This window comes from Puma concolor, chromosome F2 (genome assembly GCF_028749965.1).
Source record: "Puma concolor isolate L17-30 chromosome F2, mPumCon1.1.hap2, whole genome shotgun sequence".
Lineage (NCBI taxonomy): Eukaryota > Metazoa > Chordata > Mammalia > Carnivora > Felidae > Puma > Puma concolor.
Genome location: NC_141684.1, coordinates 77,798,868 through 77,822,600, shown reverse-complemented (window position 1 = coordinate 77,822,600; position 23,733 = coordinate 77,798,868). Strand labels below are relative to the sequence as shown.

Below are 23,733 nucleotides of genomic sequence, written 5' to 3'. Positions count from 1 at the left end.
CTGAGGGAGGCTGAGGGATAGACATAAAGAGCTACTGACAGGTATTTTGCTTGGGAGGTGCAAAACCTCTTATTATCCCTTTCGTTTCCAATAGGTTTCTCAATAAGGCTACAGGGAATGGCCATCAAATCGTGACAGCGCTCCCTGGAGGTAGATGACAGACGCAGCAGTCAATTAAACATAAAGTGTGCAACGGTTCATAGATCTTCAGGAGGAAAGCTCTAGGGAAAATTCACTGAAAAATAAAGATTAACATTCTCCCTCCCCTGTGTCTCTGGGGAATGAGGTATTTTTCTGTTTGCAGGTGCTAAGGTTGTTACCCTTCCACTGCTACCAAATCCATGTGTCCCAGCCCAGCAGCTATAACTTCACCACTTTCCAGTCAGTGACTAAATGCACGCAAAGCTTTGGTCTAGAAGGGTCAAGTGACAAGAAGGACAAGAGCACTGCTGTAAAACTTGCAGAGATGGGCTATAGGAATGACGTCTGCAAGATGGCTGAATAAAGGACATCCTTCAAATGCATCTCCCCTCTTCAACAGCAATAATTTGGCATCCGACCATGGAAAAAGCACCTTCATGGGAACTTCGGGATGCTATCTGGTGCACTCTCCAACTCAGGAAAGACATTCTGAGAAGGCAGGCTCACACCCAGGCAGCTCACTCGCTGACTGTGGCCCTAGCCACAGGCCCAGAAACAGCTCTGTGCCCTGAAAATTCTGCTACGGTCCCAATGGCTTTGGTTCTGCCACCAACAAAATGTGCCAAGGAGGAGTACCCTGGAGTCACACGTACCCGTCCGTCAGCTAACAGGCACGCAAACCTCAGTCCCACTTGTGTGGATCTGAAATAGCTCTTCAACAGGCTTCAGCCCCTCTCTGCTGAGGTCTGGAACCCGCTGGAGGTAAGCCCAACAGATTCTGTCGAATTCTGAAAGGGCACGGTAACTGGTCTCCAGCCAATCCTGGCCAGTCCCCAAACATTCGTGCTGGCACAGAGACCCAGCAGGAGACTGAGGCTGCACCCCTAAAGATTCTGAAGGGTCCTATAGGTGGCTTTATCCCTATCACAGAAGTAGTCTACCGTCAGGCCAGCCAGTCTCAGGGACCCAGCAGGAGACGTCTGACAATGCTCCCAGAGATCCTGAAAAGGCCTAGACTCAGCTCCAGCCCTTCCCAGCCAGTCCGTGAGCAGTAACCCACCTGCACCCCCGAGATCCTGAAAGCGTCCTAAACTAGGTTCGATTCCCTCCAAGCTGCAGTCACAAGCAGTCCTGCCGACATAGGGACCCGGTGGGGGGACACTCACCTCTGTGCCTCAGGAGACCCTGAAACGGTCCTAAACTCGGCCCCAGTTCCTCCAGCCAAAGTCAGGGAGTAGTCCAACCCACCCGAGGGACCTGGTGGCACGAATGCCCATCCGTGCCTCCGACGCCAAGTACGCAGACTTCAGTCGCAGCCAGGAAACCGGAAATAGCCCTGGAGCTTGGTTCTAGCCCCTCTCAGCCACGGCCCCGGGCCTACCCTGCCCACCCAGGGACCCACCAGTGACCAGGGGCTGGTCCCCTCCTGGGACCTGGCAGGAGGTGCACCCATCCACACCCCTGGTGAGAGGACAGCTGACTACGGACGCAGCCACGGAGCCTGAAGTGGACCTTGTCCCAGCACTACCCTACTGAACAAGGGACTGGAGACAGTCCCAGACACCTGAGGACCAACCAACCTGCCAACCGTGGACCCCGCTGCAGACCCATCGCCGCGCATAACCCGCTCTGACCCAGCACGAATGTGATTCCAGAGGTAATCCCATCCGTTAACCCAGACGACAGAGAGGAGGCCGTTAACTGCTGAAAATGGTCTTTAAAGACTGGAAGAGGTATTAGCTCCTTCAAATGCACAGACATCAATGCAAGGCTACACAGACCACAAAGAATTAGGTAAGTCTAACACTACCAAAGGCAACGAACAGTGTCTAATCCCATAGAAAGATATATCTAAAATTTGCCTGACAAAGGATCAAAATAATCATCTTACAGAAGCTTAATGAAATGAAAGAGAACACAGACAACGGAACAAAACTAGGAAAATAACACACGAACGAAAGGACAATAAAGAAACAGAACTTAGAACCAAGCAGCGACCCTGGAGCCGAAGAATACAATCACACAACTGAAAAATGCAACGGAGAGCTTTACCACACAGACTTCTGCATCCGCCACACCCATGCCCTCTGCCTCTGAAGTCCGCCTGAAATCAAGTCCTACGCAAGACCAGTCACAAGGGTTTGCTGGGTCAGAAGGAAAACATTCTACAGTTCAAACGCCGAGTACTCCAGGAGCCACACTAAATAATGTCCCACTTTCCCTAGGGTAAGTACCAATATCCTGAGGCGTTTCCACACACACGCCTAATTCTTCTCTCATTTACCCTGCAGAAGAGCTTGGGGTTGTCTCTCTCCCCCTCGCTCTCTGCCCCTCCCCCACTCTGTCTCTCTCAAAACATATAAACTTAAAAAAATTATTTTAGAAAAAAGATTTAAATATTTATGCACTACAAGGAAAAAGAGGAAGCTGGGAAGTAACTGCGGAATGTTAAGGTATGCAATCGCATCTGTGGCTCTTGTCAATTTCTGCTCACATTCTAAGACGTTCCGGGCCCACAGGACACTGTTTTGTGATAAATAAGATAAGCACTGTTCTATGTCTCATTACAGATAGCTTTGATGAATGTAAAATGCTAACAATAACAGTAATGAAAGTAGCTAACACTTACTGAGTACTGACCACGTAGCTACTGGCACTATTCATCTCTGTACTGGGTTAACTCATTCAGTCCTCACATCAGCCTCATGAGAAAGAAATAGGACTACCACCCCAATTTCATAGATTAGGAAACCAATTCGCAAGCAAAAGAGCAATAATTCAAACCAAGGCCTACGCATGTCCGCTTTTCCACGTAACATCAAACAGCCCTCGTATATCGTTTAAGGTTTTCTCCCTTGATATAATGTTGGTACCTTAATTTCTCACATTCCCCCCAAAAGCCTGTCTTTTCTTTGTTAATGTGTCTAAGTGATCTTAAATTATGTAGCCAGCATCATCTCCTCTGTAAAGCCTTATCTCTCTCCTCCCACATGAATTCCTCTCTTTTCAATACTCTGGAAAACATACTTCTATAACATCTATTATAACTTTTCTTTACGGCTGTTATATTTTCTTCAACACTGTGAATCTGACAAGTTCAATAATAATGTCTCATCAGCTCTGCAGCTACTGGTAGTAGTCGAAAAATAACCAGCAGACACAAAACGGCTATTGAATTAAAATCATACACACCGGGGCGCCTGGGTGGCTCAGTCGATTAAGCGTCCGACTTCGGCTCAGGTCACGATCTCCCGGTTCGTGAGTTCCAGCCCCACATCGGGCTCTGTGCTGACAGCTCGGAGCCTGGAGCCTGCTTCGGATTCTGTGTCTCCCTCTCTCTCTCTACCCCTCCCCTGCTCACGCTCTGTGTCTCTCAGTGTCTCAATAATAAATAAACGTAAAAAAAAAATGTCAATTATAAAAACCAAAGAAAATCCTGAACATAAAATTTCTAATGTGACCTCTGCTGGCCACTACACAGTAGTATTACAGTTGTACGGATATTTTTATACTACCCGTTTTTAACAAGGTTTATCATGATGCCCATATTATGGCCATCTTGATTTCCCTTACTCCATTAGCACCTCTGCTAAACTAGTCTACTTTAGGGTAAGCACATTAGTTAGGATTTTAAGCTGAATGTTGCAGGGAAACACTAGTTAATGGCTTTTCCCTTACCGTTTGCCTCGTGGGTAATGCCGCACATATTCTCCAACATCATGAGCAGCGACAGCTAAGACTTGTGGGTCATCGGACACCTCCAGAAGTTTTGTCAAAATTCTGAAATACATGTAATCCAAAGAGAGATTGACTTCTAGCTGTTCCATACAGCACAACAGAGCACAGGTATAATGCAAGTATCTCCTGAAAACAGGCATTTATAAATATAGTCGTATTTTCTACAGATCTTACTATTATGCACAATGCACTACACATAATAAATCACACGTAAGTTTGTGGTTTCAGCTTTTATACATATGTAACAGGTTACTTTCAGATTCACGATGTCTACCTCACCCAATTCCTAAAATACCAGGAACTCCCTCCTCTGCTCTCTCAAGACAGACAACTACACTGAGTTAATGGTGAGTTAATACACGACAACCACTGAATCCTTGACAACTATATTTTGAAAGTTAAACATCTGTAAGCCTTTCGTCGGTATGAAGAAGTTACTCGAAGCTGCGATCAAGACGGAACGTGCGCCCCGAGCACACACATCCCCTCTCTCCCTCTCTCTCCAAGTCTCACGAAGGACCTGAACCTGAACTTCACAGGTAAGACTAAATGCAAAATAGCAAGCGAACGTCTTCGGAGAAGACGGCAGCCCAGATTCACACCCCCGGCTCCCTTGCCGTCCTCCTACTTTCTCCACAGCAACCACACGGGCAGAGTGTCACCAGTGCCGGAGCCCGACAGTGCTTGTGACAACAGGAGCCAACCAGACACACAGAAGGCTCCCCTCTGCCGGGAGCTGGAGCAGATTGCTGCCTCCTCGAGGACCTGCAGGGAGAGGACTCATCGCCCCTAGGGGGCGCACGTGTCCTCTGCCGTGAAGGGAGGGGGGTGCACCCCCCCAGAATCCAATCCCCTGGGAGAGACCTCCTTCATCTACTTCAGAGCAAACGTGAGGGGAGACCATTCAAGGAACAGGTGACTCGTGTTACTGACATTGCTCAAGGCACAGAAATAGGAAGAAAACTTCTCAACTCATTCCACAAACAGAGCATAACTGGGACAACCAATCAGAATGAGTACTTTTCTTTAAAGTTTTATTTATTTATTTTGAGAGAGAGAGAGAGAGAGAGAGAGAGAGAGAGAGAGCGCGCCACCGAACTGTGAGATCAAAACCTGAGCCTAAATCAAAGTCAGACGCACAAACGGCTGAGCCGTACATGAAGCACTCTTAAAATTCAACAATAATAAAAACAACTCAATTTAAAAATGGTTAAAAGACCTGAACAGACCTCTCACCAAAGAAAACGGCTGGCGAATAAGCAAACGAAAAGATGACCAACATCACGCCTCACTGGACAACAAGGAGATAACACCATCCACCTTCGTTGCGAAAATGGCAAAACCCTGAACACTGGCACCACCAGATGCCGGCAAGGACGTACAGCAACAGGTATGCTGATTCACCGCTCACGGGGATGCCGAAAAGTCCAGCCACCCTGCAAGGCAGTTTGGCACTTTTTTATAAAACCAAACCTGAGTCTTACCATGCCATCCATACTCCCTTCAGATTCACCCCAGTGAGTTGAAAGCTTATGTCCACATAAGATCCTGCACGTGGACCTTTAGAGCAACTTTATCTAACAGTGATTGCCAAAACCGTGAAGCAACCAAGACGTCCTTCGATGCAGAAACCATGGTACAGCCATACAATGGGACAGTCAGCAATAAAAAGAAAAGAAAAAATAAAAAGCAATGAGCTACCGAGCCACAAAAAAAGATGAAGGAACTCTCAATGTGCATGGCTAAGGGAAAGAAGACGGTCTGAAAAGGTTATATACTATCTAATTCCAACTCCAGGACATTGTGGAAAAGGAGAAACTACAGGATAGAAATAAGACCAGTGGTTGCCAGAGGTTCAGGGAGAGGGAGGAGGAGCAGAGCGAGTAGGTGGAACATGGGAAATTTTTAGGGCAGTGAAACTATTCTAGGTGACACGGTAATAGGGGACATGTGGTATCAGTCAAAACCTACAGAGCATATAACACAGAGTGAACTAGACAACAGAAAAAGTGAGCCCTAATGTAACTTACAGACTTCAGTTAAAAATAATGCATAAATATTGGTTCATCAGTTATAACAAACGTACCACGCTAACGCAAGATGTTAATAATAGGGGAAGAGAGAATATATGAAAACTCTCTGTACATTCCCCTCAATCTTTCTGTAAACCTAACATTATTCTAAAAATTTAAATCTATTCATTTTAAAAGTTACAGTATGGTGTGTGTGTGTGTGTGTGTGTGTGTGTGTGTGTGTGTGTGTAGGGGAGAGAGAGGAATTCTTGCATTGTTTCTAACAGCAAAATCTGGCAGTAGTATTAAATATCCATCAATGGCAGACTGATTAAACACGATACAGAAAAAAAGAAGAAGGCAAAAGACTCACATTTCTGAATTTCAAAACACACTGCAAAGTAAAAGTAATCAAGACAGTAGGATACTGGTATCAGAATAGTCATGTAGATCAACAGAACAAAAACGAACGTCCAAAAATAAACCCATGTGTCCACAGGTCAACTGAATTTCAATAAGGGATACCATGACAACGCAATGGGGAAAAATAGTCTTTTCAACAAATGTTACTGGGATAACTGGAGAGCTACATGCAAAAGAATGAAGTTGGACCCTTACCTCACATCACGTACAGTAAAATTCGAAAGGATCAAAGACTTAGATGTGGGGTGCCTGGGTGGCTCAGTCAGTTAAGCATCCGACCTCGGCTCAGATCATGATCTCACGGTTCGTGAGTTCGAGCCCCGCATCGGGCTCTGTGCTGATAGCTCGGAGCCTGGAGCCTGCTTCGGATTCCGGGTCTCCCTCTCTCTCTGCCCCTCCCACACTCACATTCTGTCTCTCTCTCTCTCAAAAATAAACATAAAAAAAAATTTTTTTTAAGACTTAAATGTACATGCTAAAAGTATAAAAATATTACAGAATACAGAGGAGTAAATCTTCAAAACCTTGGTTTTGGCAATGGATTCTTCAGTAGGACACCAAGAGCATGAGAAACAAAAAAAAAAAAAAAATAAACTGGACTTCATCAAAATTTTTAAACGTGCTTCCAAGAACTCTATCAAGAAAGTGATAAGATAACCCAAAAAATGGGGCACCTGGGTGCCTTAGTATGTTGAGCATCTGACTCTTGATTTCAGCTCAGGTCATGGGTTCGAGCCCCATGTTGGGCTCTGTGCTGACAGCTCAGGGCCTGGAGCCTGCTTCAGATTTTGTGTCTCCCTCTCTCTCTGCCCCTCCCCCAACTTGTGCTCTGTCTCTCTCTCTCTCTCTCAAAAATAAATAAACATTTAAAAAATTTTTATTAAAAATGGTGTTGGTTCAATTAGACATCTACATAATGAAAATAACTGTATCTTGACCCCTACTTTGTACCTTACCCAAAACCAATTCTAGATGGAATAGAGATCTAGTTGTGAAAGGTTCAAACAGTAAATCTTCCAGCAGATGACCTGGAAATACATCTTCATGACCCCATATGGGGAAAAACGTCTTAACCAGGACACTAAAAAAAATACTAGCCATAAAGGAAAAAATTAATCAATGGAGCCACACTAAAACCAAAGAGTGAAGTGGTATGTGAAAGAGTAGAAGAAAACAGTTGAGATGAACAGATATAAGACCTCTTGTTCAGAATACATACAGATCTCCTATTAAAAAAAATTTTGTGGGGGCGCCTGGGTGGCGCAGTCGGTTAAGCGTCCGACTTCAGCCAGGTCACGATCTCGCGGTCCGTGAGTTCGAGCCCCGCGTCAGGCTCTGGGCTGATGGCTCGGAGCCTGGAGCCTGTTTCCGATTCTGTGTCTCCCTCTCTCTCTGCCCCTCCCCCGTTCATGCTCTGTCTCTCTCTGTCCCAAAAATAAATAAACGTTGAAAAAAAAAAAAAAAAATTTTGTAAATGCCTGAACAACCAATTCTGGAAAAATAGATATCCAAATGACTGATCAGCAGATGAAAAGGTATTCAACCACATAAGGAAGGAAGAAAATACAAATTAAAATCATGAAATAACTAAAATTTTTTACTATTTTTTGAAATTTATTATCACTAGTGACAAAAGTACATTGGCAAGGAGGTGGAACAACAGGTATTAAGAGTGTGAAGTGAAATTTAAAACTTACTTTAAGAGCTCATAATTCTTCTCATTTAATCTCACAGCATTTTCTCTCCAAAATTTCTCAGATTTGTGCACAGGACTCCACTCCAGTCTTCCAGATTTAAGCTCTGAGCTATATTCATCAAATGAGCTACAAAAAAATTTTAAGGATCTCAAAGTTAAGAAAAATCTAAGAGTTGCTCCAAAATTAAGCAAAACATTTTTACCATGTTAATTATACCTCAATAGAAGAAAAACAAAAATTCTTCACTGATGACTTAACTGCAAAGACGGACCATCCTTTGTACATTAACAAACTACCACTAAACGAAGTTTAAACAGCTTAAATAATCTTTAATAAACCATGTGAAATTTATTCAAGGTCCTAAGGTCCAATACTCCTGCCAAATTGGAGTGCTCAAAATGAGGTTTACTGAAAGGAGCATTTGCTTTCAAAATCTTTGTCCTAATAAATAAAGTATAATCAGTATAATATCTGATAATGTAGCAGAGTTTCCACCATCCCACTTAAAATACTGTATTTGCCAGACCACTAGATGCGTTAATGTGAATCTATATAAAAATATGTTACTTAAATAGCATATTCCAATACTATAAATGTCATAAACCACTATAGTGTATTATGCAATGAAAAATACACATACGGGTATAATATTGCACAACGTGATTACAAACACTATAAAGGTAATTCACTAAGTTAACATTATAAATGAAAAACAAAAACCTCTGCATAAAACAAACTGCAGTGCAATGCAATTAAAAAAATCATTCACGGGGCGCCTGGGTGGCGCAGTCGGTTGGGCGTCCGACTTCAGCCAGGTCACGATCTCGCGGTCCGTGAGTTTGAGCCCCGCGTCGGGCTCTGGGCTGATGGCTCAGAGCCTGGAGCCTGTTTCCGATTCTGTGTCTCCCTCTCTCTCTGCCCCTCCCCCGTTCATGCTCTGTCTCTCTCTGTCCCAAAAATAAATAAACGTTGAAAAAAAAAAAAAATTAAAAAAAAAAAATCATTCACTATGTATCAAGTAACTTAATTATTCAAAGCTTCATTCTATAAAAAGTGTTTAGTGTTGTCAGCCAATGGTTGGCTGGGCATCCTTCTAAGTGAAAAGTGAAAACTTAAAAGGACATGGCTGGACATCCTTCCAAGTGAAAAGCTGAAAAAGATTTAGCCATTTAAATACTGACTGGTAATTCAATATAACCAGAATTTTACCGGTTAAGTTGAATAGAGTGTTCTATTAAATAAAGTACTAATTTACTTTAACGTAAGGCCAATCGGTGTAAGAAATAAACTAATGCTGTTTAACATGAATAGCCTAAATCTTTAACAGCAAAAACAGAGACAAAGCTCTTTTACCTATACCCATCACCTGACTGGCTTTAACGTGAAGAGCAGGATTTTTCAAATTACCAAACTCAACATGAAGAATCAATACATAATAATAATTGGCTAACATGGATTAAATAATTTAGAAAGCTAAGTATCGCGAACCTTGTTCATTTTTAAGAGATCTCAAATCATTATTACAGAAGAACTGATAACAGATTTATAAAAATGAACTTAATAAAATTTGTAAAAACTTCAAGTCTACTGCTGGCCAGGCTAGTTCATTACAATCCAGTTACTCACATTTGAAATTACAGAAAGACAAAACTCATTTGCCTCCCTCTACAACGCCCATGATAGACCACTGGTCTCGGTGACACATCCCATCTCTACAGCAGCACTTGGGCCTTGGGATTAAGAGCTGCACTGAATTATCTGGTAAATACATTTCTGGAACACATACTACACCGAAGGCATTTGCTGGATAGTTGAAACCTCACAACAAATCCTACCAGGTTAGAATTTTTATTGCTATTTTACCAAAAGGAAAACTGAGGCTTTACAAAGTCAAGAAGCTTGTCAAGGCCAAGTGTGGACAAAGTGGCTAGACAATTCAAACTGGGTTCAGCCTGGCTCCCAAACCCAAACCACCTACACAGAAAGATCTACTTCTACACAGTAATTCCCTTTTAAAAATGTATCGGTAGTTTAAAAACAAAGGATATATATGTTAATGGGAAAGATCAATACATTATTAAACAAAAATGAACAGTTCCAGAAGAATATGCAGAACCCCATTTGTATATGCGTTTGTGTGTGTGCATGCACACACGTCAGGGGAGCAGGGCTAGGAACGTTTTTCTGGAAGCAAACACAAAAGTGGGGGCGGGGATGACTAGGTGGAAGAGGTATGGAGTCCCTTCTAGAACTATGTAAGGATTCTTTTTTTCTCTTACTGCATCGTACATCATTTGTGTAATTTTTAATATCAAAAATAAAGAACACAATAGGAACTTCAAAAAAGCAGGGAAAAAAATACTCTTTCCGTTTACGGCCAAACATCCTTCAAAAATTAACGAGTACTGTTTAAAAAGATTCTAAACCAGGGGGAGATTCTTAAGGGGTTCCAGAGTGACACCAACATCCTGTGGGATTAAGTCAGATTTCACACAAGAGAAGGGTGGGAACCTCCCCAAAAGAGAAGACGTAACACAAAGCTCTAACCAACTGTTACCATGGTGATGAGCCAGTTGTCCCCCACCCCCCATATCCCCAATTCTTAACAGAAGACATAATGCTTCAGTGAAATCTTTTGAGTTTATAGTTAGTAACAAATTTAGACTTTCTGAAAATACTAGGAAAGTCCAACAAGGCCCAATATATCCAGCCTGTGAGAATTTTTTGAAATAACATACCTAAGGTCTTGGACACTCTCACCAAGTTTTTCCAAAAGAAATTTTATATCTTCACTGATATCTTCATCGTCGTACTTCTGCTGTTCCAAGTTCTCCAACTGTTTCAGAACTTTGCACTGGATCATGGCCAGGGCATATTCTTGGCGAGTTTCTCTTTCGGTCGATTTCTCCAAAAAGTTCTGAGTTAGACAAACACGTGAGAAAACCGTGTAATTTCTTTATGTGATATTCTTAGACCCCTGCACTACCTCCTGCGCACTCTCTCCTCCTCTGTTCTCAGGTTAAGCGAAGACTATATCACAAATCCTTATCTCTTTCCTGAGCACCTGTCCCATATCAAAAGCGTATTTCCTATTCCTCGCTTGCTTACTTACTGGCTTAACCACACATTTAAAATCATTGAACCAGACGGGCCTCAAAACACTGGACGTGTTTACAATTAAGCCCATCAGATCCTTTCTCATAGCCCTGCTTCTGAGCATACCCAGTGAACTTCTCATCCGTTAGCCACCTAGTACTTGGGATGCTAAGGAAGAATGTTTCTTCAAGTATCTCTAGAGTTTCTCAGTCAGTCACCCTTTCCCCTCTCCTCAACCTGCAAATGCACAAAGGACATTGCCTGAACAATTATCAAAAAAGTTTTGTGACATTCTGGCAAATTCCCCAGTTTTCTTCTGTAATTTTCCTACTTAGAAGAACACTTATGAAAAGAGCAAAGGAATCCTAAATATACTGGACCCTTAATACGGATTTGAACTGTGCAGGTTCACTCTTCTGCAGATTTTTTTTTGATAATTATAGTACAGTACTGGAAATGCATTGTTATTCCTTATGATTTTCTTAAAAAATTTTTTTCTAGGGGCGCCTGGGTGGCGCAGTCGGTTAAGCGTCCGACTTCAGCCAGGTCACGATCTCGCGGTCTGTGAGTTCGAGCCCCACGTCAGGCTCTGGGCTGATGGCTCGGAGCCTGGAGCCTGTTTCCGATTCTGTGTCTCCCTCTCTCTCTGCCCCTCCCCCGTTCATGCTCTGTCCCTCTCTGTCCCAAAAATAAATAAACATTGAAAAAAAAAATTAAAAAAAAAAATTTTTTTTTCTAGCTTACTTTATTGTAAGAATACAGCATAAGATACATGACATACAAAATATGTGTTAATTGTCTGTTTATCAGTAAGGCTTCTAGTCAACAGTATGCTATTCATAATTAAGTTTTGGGGGAGTCCAAAGATATACATGGATTTCCGACAGCACAGGTGGTCAGCTCCCCTAACCCCTACACTGTTCAACTCTATTTATAAAAATAAACTGTTCGTTGAATGAACCAGTATTTCTAAGCAAAGACTATGCTCAGGCTTAGGGACAAAAACAGACAAGCTCTCAAGAAAGCTACCTTCACCAAGATGGTAAAGGCGGCCTGTCAAATGCCTCCCCTCCACACACACACACCCACCCCCCCCCACACACACACAAATCCTGTAATGACAATTCCAAGTCAACTGTACCAAAATATGAAATTTTTAAATTTATTTTTGCAAGCAAATTATATTCCTAGTAATTATGCTAAACAAACACATTAAGAGAGTTAGCTCAGCATATGTAAATTAGAGATCGATCCCTATCAAAACTCCAATGGAATTCCAAAATTCCATTTTTCACAGAAGTAGAAAAAAACAATCTTAAACTTTGTATGGAACCATAAAAGACCCTGAGTAGCCAAAGGAATCCTGAGAAAGAAGAATAAAGCTGGAAGAAGAACAAACACATTTCCTGGCTTAACTACACTACAAAGCTTTATTAATCAAAACAGTATGGCACTGGCATAAAACAGACACACAGATCAATGGAACAAAATAGAGAGCCCAGATATAAAACCCCACATATACAATCAACTAATATTTGACAAAGGAGCCAAGAATACTCAATGGAGGGGCTGTCTGGGTGGCTCAGTCGGCTAAGTGTCCAACTCTTGATTTCAGCCCAGGTCATAATCTCACAGGTCATGAGATCAAGCCCCGCATGGGGCTCCTCACTGACAGTGCTGGAGCCTGCTTAGAATTCTCTCTCCCCCTCTCTCTCTGCCCCTCCCCTGCTCATGCACATGTGCGCTCTTTCTCTCCCTCGCTTGCTCTCTACCTCTTTCTCTCTCTCTCAAAAATATGTACATACATAAAAGAGTACTCAATACAGAAAGGATAGTCTTTTCAATATATGACGTTAGGAAAACTATAATCACATTCAGAAAAATGAAACTGGAGCCCTATCTTACACCACTCACAAAAATTAGCTCAAAATGGATTAAAGACTTACACATACTGAAGCTGTCGACCTCCTAAAAAAAAAAAAAAAAAAAAAAAAAGGGAAAAAGTTCCCTGACCTTGATCTTGGCAATGATCTTTTGTATATGATGCCAAATTACAGGGAAGAAAAGCAAAAGCTAGCAAGTGGGGTGACATCAAACTAAAAAGCTTCTGCACAGCAAAAATAACTAAAATAAAATAAGATAAATAAAATAAATTAAATTAAAAAATGAAAGGTATCCTGGTGGATGAAAGAAAATATTTGCAAAGCACGTTATCTGATAAGGGGTTAACATCCAAAATATATGAAGAGCTCATACAACTCCATAACAACCACAACAAAAGGATTTAAAAATGGGCAGAGGATCTGAATTGACATTCTTCCAAAGACATACAAACGACTAACAGGTACATAAAAATATCACGACTCATCAGAGAAATACCAATCAAAACCACAATGGAATATCACCTCAAAAAACAAAAGATAACAAGTGGTTTCAAGGTTATGGAGAAAAGTGCACACTTGTTCACTACTGATGAGAACATAAATGGGTGCAGTCAGTATGGAAAACACTATGAAGGTTCCTCAAAAAATTAAAAATAGAACTGCCATATGATTCAGCCATTCCACTTCTAGGTATTTATCCAGAGGAAATGAAAACAGAGTATCAATGAGATTATCTGCACTCCCATATTTATTGCAGCATTATTCACAACAGCCAAGACACGGGAATAATCTAAGTGTCCAACAAAGGATGAATGGATAAGGAAAATGGGGCATAGGGGTGCCTGGGCGGCTCAGTCAGTTAGGCGACCGACTCCGGCTCAGGTCATGATCTCATGCCTCAGGAGTTCGAGCCCTGCGTCGGGTTCTGTGTTGACGGCTCAGAGCCCGGAGCCCGCTTCGGATTCTGTGTCTCCCTCTCTCTCTGCCCCTCCCCCATTTGCGCTCGCTCTCTCTCTCTCTCTCTCAAAAATAAATACACATTAAAAATATTTTTTAAAAAAAGGAAGAAGATGGGAGTATATATACACAATGGAATATTATTCAGCCATTTAAAAAAAGGAAATCTTGCCATTTATGACAACACAGATAGACTTTCAGGCCATTATGCTGAGTGAAATGGTAGAGAAAAACAAATGCTGTATGAACGCATTTATATGTGGAACCTTTAAAAAACTGAAATTAAAAAAAAACACACTCATAAATATAGAGAACAGACTGGTGGTTGCCAGATGCAGTGGATGAGAGGTGGGCCAAATGGGTGAAGGGGACCAAAAGGTACAAGTTTCCAGCTGTAAAATAAGGGAGTCCTAGGGATACAATGTACAGCATGATGACTACAGTTAATAGCACTATATGTATATCTGAAAGGTGCTAAGAAAGTAGATCTTACAAGGTGTACTCACAAGACAAAATTTGTAGCTATGTGTGGTGATGGATGTTAATTAGACATACTGGGGTGATTATTTCACAATATATACAAATATCAAAGTGTTATGCTGTATACCTGAAACTAACAGAACGTCGTAGGTCAATTATATCTCAATTTTTTTAATAAAGGTAAACAACCAATTTTCAGATACTGAAATTAATTGGTCACCACCAGACCTGTGGTAGAAGGCATGTGAAAGCATGGGTGGGCAAACTTTCTAAAATGGGCCAAATAATGAATACTTTAGGCCTTGAGGGTTCCATCATAGCTATTCAATTCTGCCATTATAATGCAAAAGCTGGCATACAAAATACAGAAAAAAAAAAAAAAAAAGCACAGAAGTGTTCCAATAAAGCTTTATTTACAAAAACTGATGGTGGGCCAGAACTGGCCCATGAGCTACTACAGACTGATGAGCCCTGAGCTAAAGGGAATTCTGCAGGTGACAGAAGTGAGACTGCCAAATGGAAAGCTAAACCTTCAGGACACAAGGAAAAACAACAGATATGGTAAATAGTTGAATGAATACAAAAGACTATTTTTCCCTCTTCACTTCTGTAATACAAATAAGACTGTTTAAAGGAAAAGTTAAAGACTGTAATACAGGTTTTTTTTTTTTTACCTATGTAAATATATTTATATGTCAACTATAGAATAAAAAAGAGAGAATAGACCTGTATGATTTCAAGTTCTTACATTTTACATAAAAGAGTACAATGTTAACTTTAATGGGAAAAGTTAAGGATGCATATACTGTGCTACCAAAACAAGCTCTAAGAAATAAACACTACAGGGGCACCTGGGTGGCTCGGTCAGTTAAGGGTCCGACTTCAGCTCAGGTCATGATCTCACAGTTTGTGGGTTCGAGCCCCGTGTCAGGCTCTGTGCTGACAGCTCAGAGCCCGGAGCCTGCTTCAGATTCTGTGTCTCCCTCTCTCTCTGCCCCTCCCCTACTTGCGCACGCTCTCTCTCTGTCTCTCTCTCTCTCTCTCAAAAATAAAAATATTTTAAAATTTTTTAATAAAAAAATTTAATTAAAAAAAGGAAACACTACAAAGAACATTTAAAGGTCAACAGAAAAATTAAAATGAAATTCTAAAAGGGATTCAGTTACCTCAAGAGAAGGCAAGAATGAAAGAAAGAAGAACAAAAAACAGATTAAGACCAACAGAAATAGTACAATGGTAGGCCTAAATTCAACTGTACCAATAATTATTTTAAATGCCAGTGAACTGAATGCTCCAGTTAAGAGGCAGAGGATTTGGGGATTAAAATTCAAGACTCAAGTATATGTGGTCTAAAAGAGACAAACTTTAAATATAAGACGTAGACAGGTTGAAATCAAAAGATGGAAAACCATAAGCATAAGAAAGCTGGCACGTCAAAAAGAAAGAAAAGAAACTGAAAGAAAAGAAAGCTGGCCTGTCTCTATTAATTCCAAATCAAGTAGTTATCAAGAGAAAAAGCATCACCAATAATAAAGGACATTTCACAACGATTCAAGGAAATTTTCCTGTTACATCAGGAAAATGTAACATGCACAGATGTATTAATAACAGAGCTTCAAAATACATAAAGCAAAAATTGGCAAAACTGAAGGGAAAAACAGACAAATCCATAAATAATAGCTGGCGATTTTAACAACTCCCACTCTTGGCAATTGATAGAACCACTAAACAAAACATCAGTGCAGAGAGGAGCTGAAAAACGCTCTTAACCACCCTGCTTTAATTTACATTTTACAGAACACTATACATCTGCAAAATATACATTCTTTTAAAGCACACATGGCACATTCACCGTGACAGACCATAAGTCTTGTTGAAAACAAGTCTCAAATTTCAAAGAATTGAAACTTATTAGAATATGTTCCCTGACCATAATGAAGTTCAGTTAAAAGACCTCAAGCTGTGGGGAGACCTAAGTTCTGATAACCTCTTCCTTTATGATACTCTTTCCTTCTTCCTTTGCTTTTTAAGGACTTTATCTATTATTTTACAAAGTTTTCTGTTGCTTTTTCTAGTTATTTTTCTTACTATCTCTTCTAACTTCAGAAACACATCAAAACACGGGACTTAGGCATCCAACTTCGTTCGGCTCAGGTCACGATCTCGCCGTTCGTGAGTTCAAGCTTCGCATCGTGCTCTTTGCCCTGAGCTGCGAGCCCACTTCGGATCCTCTGTCTCCCTCTCTCTCTGCCCCTCCCTCACACATGCGTGCTCGCTCGCTCTCTCTCTTTCAAAAATAAAAATAAATCTTAAAAATAATTTTTAAAAAAGAAACATATCAAAACACTTTTGCTCATATGATCCTTTGTTATTTCACTGTACATTTGCTGACTAAAGAATTAAACGTCCAGGGGCGCCTGGGTGGCGCAGTCGGTTAAGCGTCCGACTTCGGCCAGGTCATGATCTCGCGGTCCGTGAGTTCGAGCCCCGCGTCAGGCTCCGGGCTGATGGCTCGGAGCCTGGAGCCTGTTTCCGATTCTGTGTCTCCCTCTCTCTCTCTGCCCCTCGCCCGTTCATGCCCTGTCTCTCTCTGTCCCAAAAATAAATAAACGTTGAAAAAAAAAAAAAAAAAACTCAGTTTAAAAAAAAAGAATTAAACGTCCTAATGAAGGTATTATCATAACTCACGATTTCAACAATAACTTCAACACTATCAATATAATAACTAACAGCAGCACTACTGTGTTCTTCTAATACCACCTTTCCTCTCAGTTCTCCAAGATAACAGAACTTTGGAACTTAGGTCATACTTGATTCTCCCCTTTTCTTCAATCCTGAGTCAAATCAATGAGCCTGTTCATTTTCCCTTCAAAACGTGTTTTAATTTCATTTCCATTTCGTTAATAAAGAATGAAAACGAACGAATGGATCATGAAATAAGAAACTGAATTTGTGGGGGCACCTCGGTGGCTCAGTCGATTGAGCGTCCAACTCTTAATTTCAGCTTGGGTCGTGGTCTCAAGGTTCAAGAGATTGAGCCCCATGTTGGGCTCTGCACTGACAGTGCAGAGCCTGCTTGAGATTCCCTCTCTCTCTCTCTCTCTCTCTCCCCCCCCCCCCCCGCCCCTCCCTGGCTCTTGTTCTCTCTCTCTCTCTCAAAATAAATTAACACTAAAAAAAAAACAAAAAACAAAAACTGAATTTGCCCACACAAACCTAGACAATCTGGCAGCAGCTTATTCTTTAAAGGCCCCAAAACTCTGGGCGCCTGGGTGGCTCAGTCAGTTAGGCAGCCGACTCTTGACTTCAGCTCAGGTCATGATCTCACAGTTGTGAGACTGAGCCCCGTGTCAGGGATTCTCTCCCTCCCTCTCCCTCAAGCATGCACGTATGTGTGTTCTCTATCTCTCTCTCTCTCTAAATAAATAAACATTTTTTTAAAAAGCCTTACAATTCAATGGCATCTTCACGTCCACAAAATCAGAAGCGCAAATGTAATTTCTGCCATTGTCCAAGCAACCGTGCAGAAATCTCGACCTTACTAAGAGTACAGTGGAATCACGTGACCAACTCAGATCTTTCCTTCGCCACAACCGCTAGCCTTGTGAAATTATATGTTAAAGCAGGGTCTCTCAAACCATCTCCAACTGGGGAAGGCCAGTTACGTTTGCTTTTGACCTTCCAGCCATGGAAGTGCAAATACTTTTATAAAACACAAAAATGAATCTCCGGAAAAATGAATTTAAAAAGACATGCACAACGTAATCTCAAATTTTGTATTATTAAATTCGACAGGTATGCAACTATTCCGTCAAGGTACTGTAAGCTTCTGCCTGCTTACTCTTCCTTTCTATACGCAGCTAACCAACGGTTCACACGCACACCATATTTGAAGTATCACTGTATAAAGACTCAGCCCAAGATGAAAAAATGACTCAATCTTACTACCTCATCAGACCTGGTATCTATTGAGTAACGCGTAAGTTCCCGAGACAGGGAATGAGGTACAGACTTGGGAGTAAGATTTCTTTTTTTTTTTTTTTTTAATTTTTTTTTTTTAATGTTCTATTTATTTTTGAGACAGGGAGAGACAGAGCATGAACAGGGGAGGGTCAGAGAGAGGGAGACACAGAATCCGAAACAGGCTCCAGGCTCTGAGCTGTCAGCACAGAGCCCGACGCGGGACTTGAACTCACGGACCGTGAGATCATGACCTGAGCCAAAGTCGGCTGCTTAACCGACTGAGCCACCCAGGCGCCCCAAGGGAATACGATTTCTTGATAGCGATACCTCCACGCCAAAGCTGTGGGCAAAACAGCACCCCACACACTCAAACTAGGGTGGACCTCCCCAAAAGGGTTCCAACTATGAACCGCCTGCACAGGAAGATAAGTAAAAATATAAATTCTCTTATTATCTGACACACTACGTAGACTCTTGAGACTAAGCAGAGCCAAAGAGAGAAATAAAACTCACAATGTATGTAGAACTCTAGACCACAAATATGATCTTCGGTGTCTTTTCAGTTACTAGCTCAAAACCTGCTGATTTATTTTAGGAACTAAAGATTGACAAGTCAACTTAACCAACAGAATAACATTTGCAGAGACCTGAAGTCCAGCACCTACTATGAGTAAGTGAGACTGACATTTTCAAAAATAAAATCCACCGAGCCAAATGGGAAACAAAATAATTAGCAGCTGCTAGACTTTTTCAGCTCACAGCAGCTCGGCAAGCTTCCTAAAGCCTTCAGCACAAAAATTTCCTGCCTGGGTTTCAAGATGTGGGAAAAAATACATGACTAGATCATCCTTGACCTCATCGGTGAATTTTTTTTAAAGGTTTTATGAATTTGAGAATGATAAAGAAAAAAGGACACGTCATTTTTTCACCTGCTGATGGTCTAAGTCAAATGGGTTTACCATGTCCTTTCTAATAACTTAATTTTAACTCAGTTGTGTACATTAAAGTTCTGGATATCTAAAGACATTCTTCTGATTTCCAGCCCTGTGTATATTCTCCTAATGACTGTACCGTCCCAAATTTAGCACAGCAGGGTCTAAAAATCTAATAGTCCTGCCAACAGACTGGGTCTAGTTTACATAATCTGAAATTAAAATTAGACAGAGCCCCGAAATCACCCTTGTAATTAGTGCCATGTGCTGTGGGTACAAAATTAAAACTGTAAATATAATTTAAATAAAATTTTTAAATCGTGTTACATATCAATAAAATATTCATGCCGCTTTTTTTTTTAAATGTTTGTTTATTTTTGAGAGAGAGAGAGAGAGAAAGAGAGACAGAGCATGAGCAGGGGAGGGGCAGAGAGAGAGGAGACACAGAATCCAAAGTAGGCTCCAGGCTCCGGGCTGTCAGCACAAAGCCCGACGTGGGGCTCAAATTCACGAACTGTGAGATCACGACCTGAGCCGAAGTTGGATACTTACCCGACTGAGCCACCCAGGTGCCCCCATGCCGCTTCTTCTAAATCAAACAGGTCAGCACTGGATCTTTGCCCACGTTCAACACTAACTTAGCAAGAATGCAATTTATAGAGGTAGATGATTTAAACAGGCAAACTGCTATCACTCTATGTTTTCCTCGGCAGAAAAGGCAGGGAAATAAATACCAAACTTTATGCTTACTACTGCCGGGCTCCTGTTATCTCACTGAATCCTTACCTAATCTTGAAGTGAGTTAAGTATTACTCTTTCACAGATGGAGAAATCCGCTCTAAGAGTTCAAGCCACTCTCCCAACAGCCTAGTGCCAAATTCATGCCTACATCCATCCACCCCAGAGCATACACTCTTCCTAATACACCATACTGAAAGGAAAATCAGAAAAAGGGCTACACTGTTGCACTTCTCAAATTTCCATAAAAAGCAGGTAAGCTAGAGAAGTCCCAAATTAGGTTTAAAAAACACACACACACACAAAAACAAAACAAAACTGAGAACCTCAGTCTGGCTCTCTAGTTCTCTGGGACTTTTTGAGCTTTTTATGTTGTAAACATTCTTCATGGTGACTTCACGAAGTCACTCCATAAAGATGAGCGTTTAAATACAAAACGAAATCATGAGAAAACGCATCTTATGTTACTCATCCTTCTATACACTCGGTAACTAACAACACACTGCCTATTACATAATCGCCTTTACTAGACATTTGATAGGTGAATAATTCATGGAAGAGACAGGAGAGTGGGTGGGAGAAGGAGAGGGACAAGGAGACAGAGGGAGGATCTCAAAGGTAGGATTCAACTAACGCCAACTAACACCTCTCTTCTAAGACATAACAATATTAACGGTTGCTGCTTCCAATGACCCTTTTATCTTACACAATAATGGTCTAAAATGAAAATCAATATAGAAATCTATTCTGTGGAACAGAGCAGCTAAAATAAGACCCTGACCTCTACAGCAGCTCTCTCTCCCACACCTGTATTTTACCTTAAAGAGACAAGCACCCTTATCACCAAATGATCAGAAGAAATAATTTAGGATAAATGTTTACGATCATCAACATTTGGAACAGTAAATATTTTAACTTAAGAAAATATAACATACAAAAAAGGATAGGTAGATATAAACTGAAAAATACTATTCACTTCCATGTTAATTACTTAGCCAGCTGTTGACCCATTTCACAGAAAAGAAAGTCACACAAAGAAAAATAATAATGATAATAATCCAAGACATCTTTCTGACAATGTAATTGCAAAGACATTGAGTCAGGGTACTAACTTTCCTAACAATTTAGCAACACCAAATATATCTTACTTTCTAAAAAGACTTTTTTCATGACAAGTTTAGGAACAGCTTCCAATTTAGAAAAAAGCCCATGCACTAACAGAAAATTGGGACTCTCTCCCTGTAGTCTTGCTTCCCACAGTGTTTTGTTAAGCGGATTATTTAAATGAAATCCTAATATAATCAGTAATCTTAACACACTCATGAAGACGAAATGTAGGACACTCTAGGGTGAGTTCACTGTCAATGCAGAATTAGCTGCAAGCAGATATTCTCTTGTAGAATTTTACTGTTATACTTTTAAACATGGGAACCAAGCAAAGCAGCCAAAACCTTTAAAAGGAATTTCTCAGTCCATAAAGAAACCCATAAAAAGATCACTAAATTCAATACCACCAATCTACTCCTATAGAAGGCTCTTCTACTTCTACCTCAGCGTTTTGTTCGGTCCCTCATGTAGTCACAATACTTGCTGAGGGCCTGCTCTTTAGCCCACATTTAGTTTTTCAAAGGGCATTATCATAGGAGCATAAAGCCCGAGGAGAGACTGGAGACAGATGGTATCACTCTCACCAGACACGCGAACAAAGCGGAAGCATGGAGACGCGAAGCGAACTTCCCAAAGGCAGAGAGGCCGGCCCGACGGCCCAGCAAACTCGGCCTCCACTGTGCATGCTGGGCACACACACCACCACCAACCTGAGTGCACGCACTCTCTGCAGAAATTGGTGCCAAGCGCGATCTGCCCAAACCATGAAGAGAGGAGAACCCGGGCCCCTCCAACCATTCGGGTTTTCGGTGCCCACTTCAGTGCATCCAGGGTTGCTCCCCGATGTGGGAAGGGAACAAAGATCGTAAGTTACGGGTATTAACAAGAGGCTTCCATATCTGAGAGTGAAACTATGTTTAATTTACACTTCTTTCTTAATATTTTTCCATAGCATCTTTTTTAACCATAACACCGTATTATTTTTATAAACAGGAAGAAGATCAAATTTTTTTCCATTTGCTTATTACATGGCAGGTGCTTAATTTGGAATAGGGAAGTTTAATAAAACAAAGATTCCTGTAACTACAGCAGAACTAGAAGAAGGAAAAACGAGGGAGAAGATCAAAACAAAGACAAATCAAATAGGAGGAGCTTTAAGCTTTCAAAAATATATACTGAGTTGAAAGGATGTAACTCATATTCGACCAAAATGAACAGAATTGAAAAGAGCAGCCAGCCCTGCCGCATGTCCATCCAAGGAGGCACAGCGCACAATAAAGTAGCACAAGCAGATCTCAAGGAGCCTCGTTCAGAGGCCCTGGGCTTTGGTGACACCCCCAGAGCGCCCCCAGAGTATGAACACACGTTAGGGTGAGTCAGTGACAGGGGCCGAAGGGTCTGTGCTGGCCCCACCAGGCCAGTGCCTAGAAGGGTACTACAGAGCAGCAGAGCAAACGCTCCGTTTTACAGAGCAGGTCTGTCCTTTCGGAGAGCCGGTGGCCACAAACCAGGATCGTATCTTCGAGAGCCAGACTGTGAGAGCCTGCGTGGCTCAGGCGGTCAAGCCACCGACTCTTGATTTCGGCTCAGGTCACGATCTCACTCACACTTGTGAGATGGAGCCCAGCGTGGGGCTCCACACTGGGCATGAAGCCTGCTTAAGATGCTTCCTTTCCCTCTCCCTCTGCCCCTCCCCAGCTTAAGCACACTCTCTCTCACACAGGAAAAGAATAAAGAAGAAAGAAAAAAAAAAAGAGCCAGACTTACGTACTCCATTTATTCCTTTAACATTTGCTTCAGGGTGGGAGCAGGGGGCAATAATCAACCTACAAGAACAAATTACTGACAATTCCAGAAGTCAGTTTCTTTATTTGTTAACATTTATCAACCTCTTTCCAACTTTGTACTAAAACACTCCTAGGCATCCTTCCAAAATCTCTTCAAGCCTTCTCCTCTCTGAAGCTTCTCCTAAAACCTCCTGTTCTCACCCTCCACCTCCAACAGAAGACTGTTGGAAGATCCTAATTCTAGAATTTTTCATCTTTACTAAAGAAATAAGAATATGGATGATGAAACACTCAAGCAGCAGAAAAGGTACATTCAATTCAGCTACTAAAACACCTCAAAGCAGAGTCTCATTAATACAACCTGCTCTGACTGAAGAACTGATTATTACCGTATCTGGACATGACCACTCACATAAACAGTTTGCTAGAAAACCTAATGGCACAGCCAATGTGAGGCACCACATTCCCCTGTTTCTTAAGAGTAAATTCTCAAGGGCCACAGAACAGTTCCTACATTAAAAAGAATGTATTCTGGGGGCGCCTGGATGGCTCAGTCGGTTAAGCGTCCAACTTCGGCTCAGGTCACGATCTCACAGTTCGTGGGTTCGAGCCCCGCGTCAGGCTCTGTGCTGACGGCTCGGAGCCTGGAACCTGCTTCGGAGCCTGGAACCTGCTTCGGATTCTGTGTCTTCCCCACCCTCTGCCCCTCCCTTGCTCGTGCTCTGTCAAAAATAAATAAATGTTAAAAAAAAAAATTTTTTTTTTAAAGAATGTATTTT

The 23,733-nt window shown here is 41.6% G+C and overlaps 1 protein-coding gene across 3 annotated transcripts in view; it reads right to left on the bottom strand.

Annotated features, from left to right (window-relative positions):
• The window catches only part of ATP6V1H (ATPase H+ transporting V1 subunit H), a 108,485-nt gene that overhangs the window by 40,141 nt on the left and 44,611 nt on the right, over window positions 1-23,733 (bottom strand). For all 3 annotated transcript variants that reach the window (XM_025923034.2, XM_086695332.1, XM_086695331.1), the window contains 3 exons: window positions 10,750-10,928; window positions 8,012-8,137; window positions 3,820-3,921 (listed from right to left, as the gene is read on the bottom strand). In XM_025923034.2, the coding sequence (XP_025778819.1) occupies window positions 3,820-3,921; window positions 8,012-8,137; window positions 10,750-10,928 (407 nt within the window). The remainder of the gene's footprint in view (window positions 1-3,819; window positions 3,922-8,011; window positions 8,138-10,749; window positions 10,929-23,733) is intronic.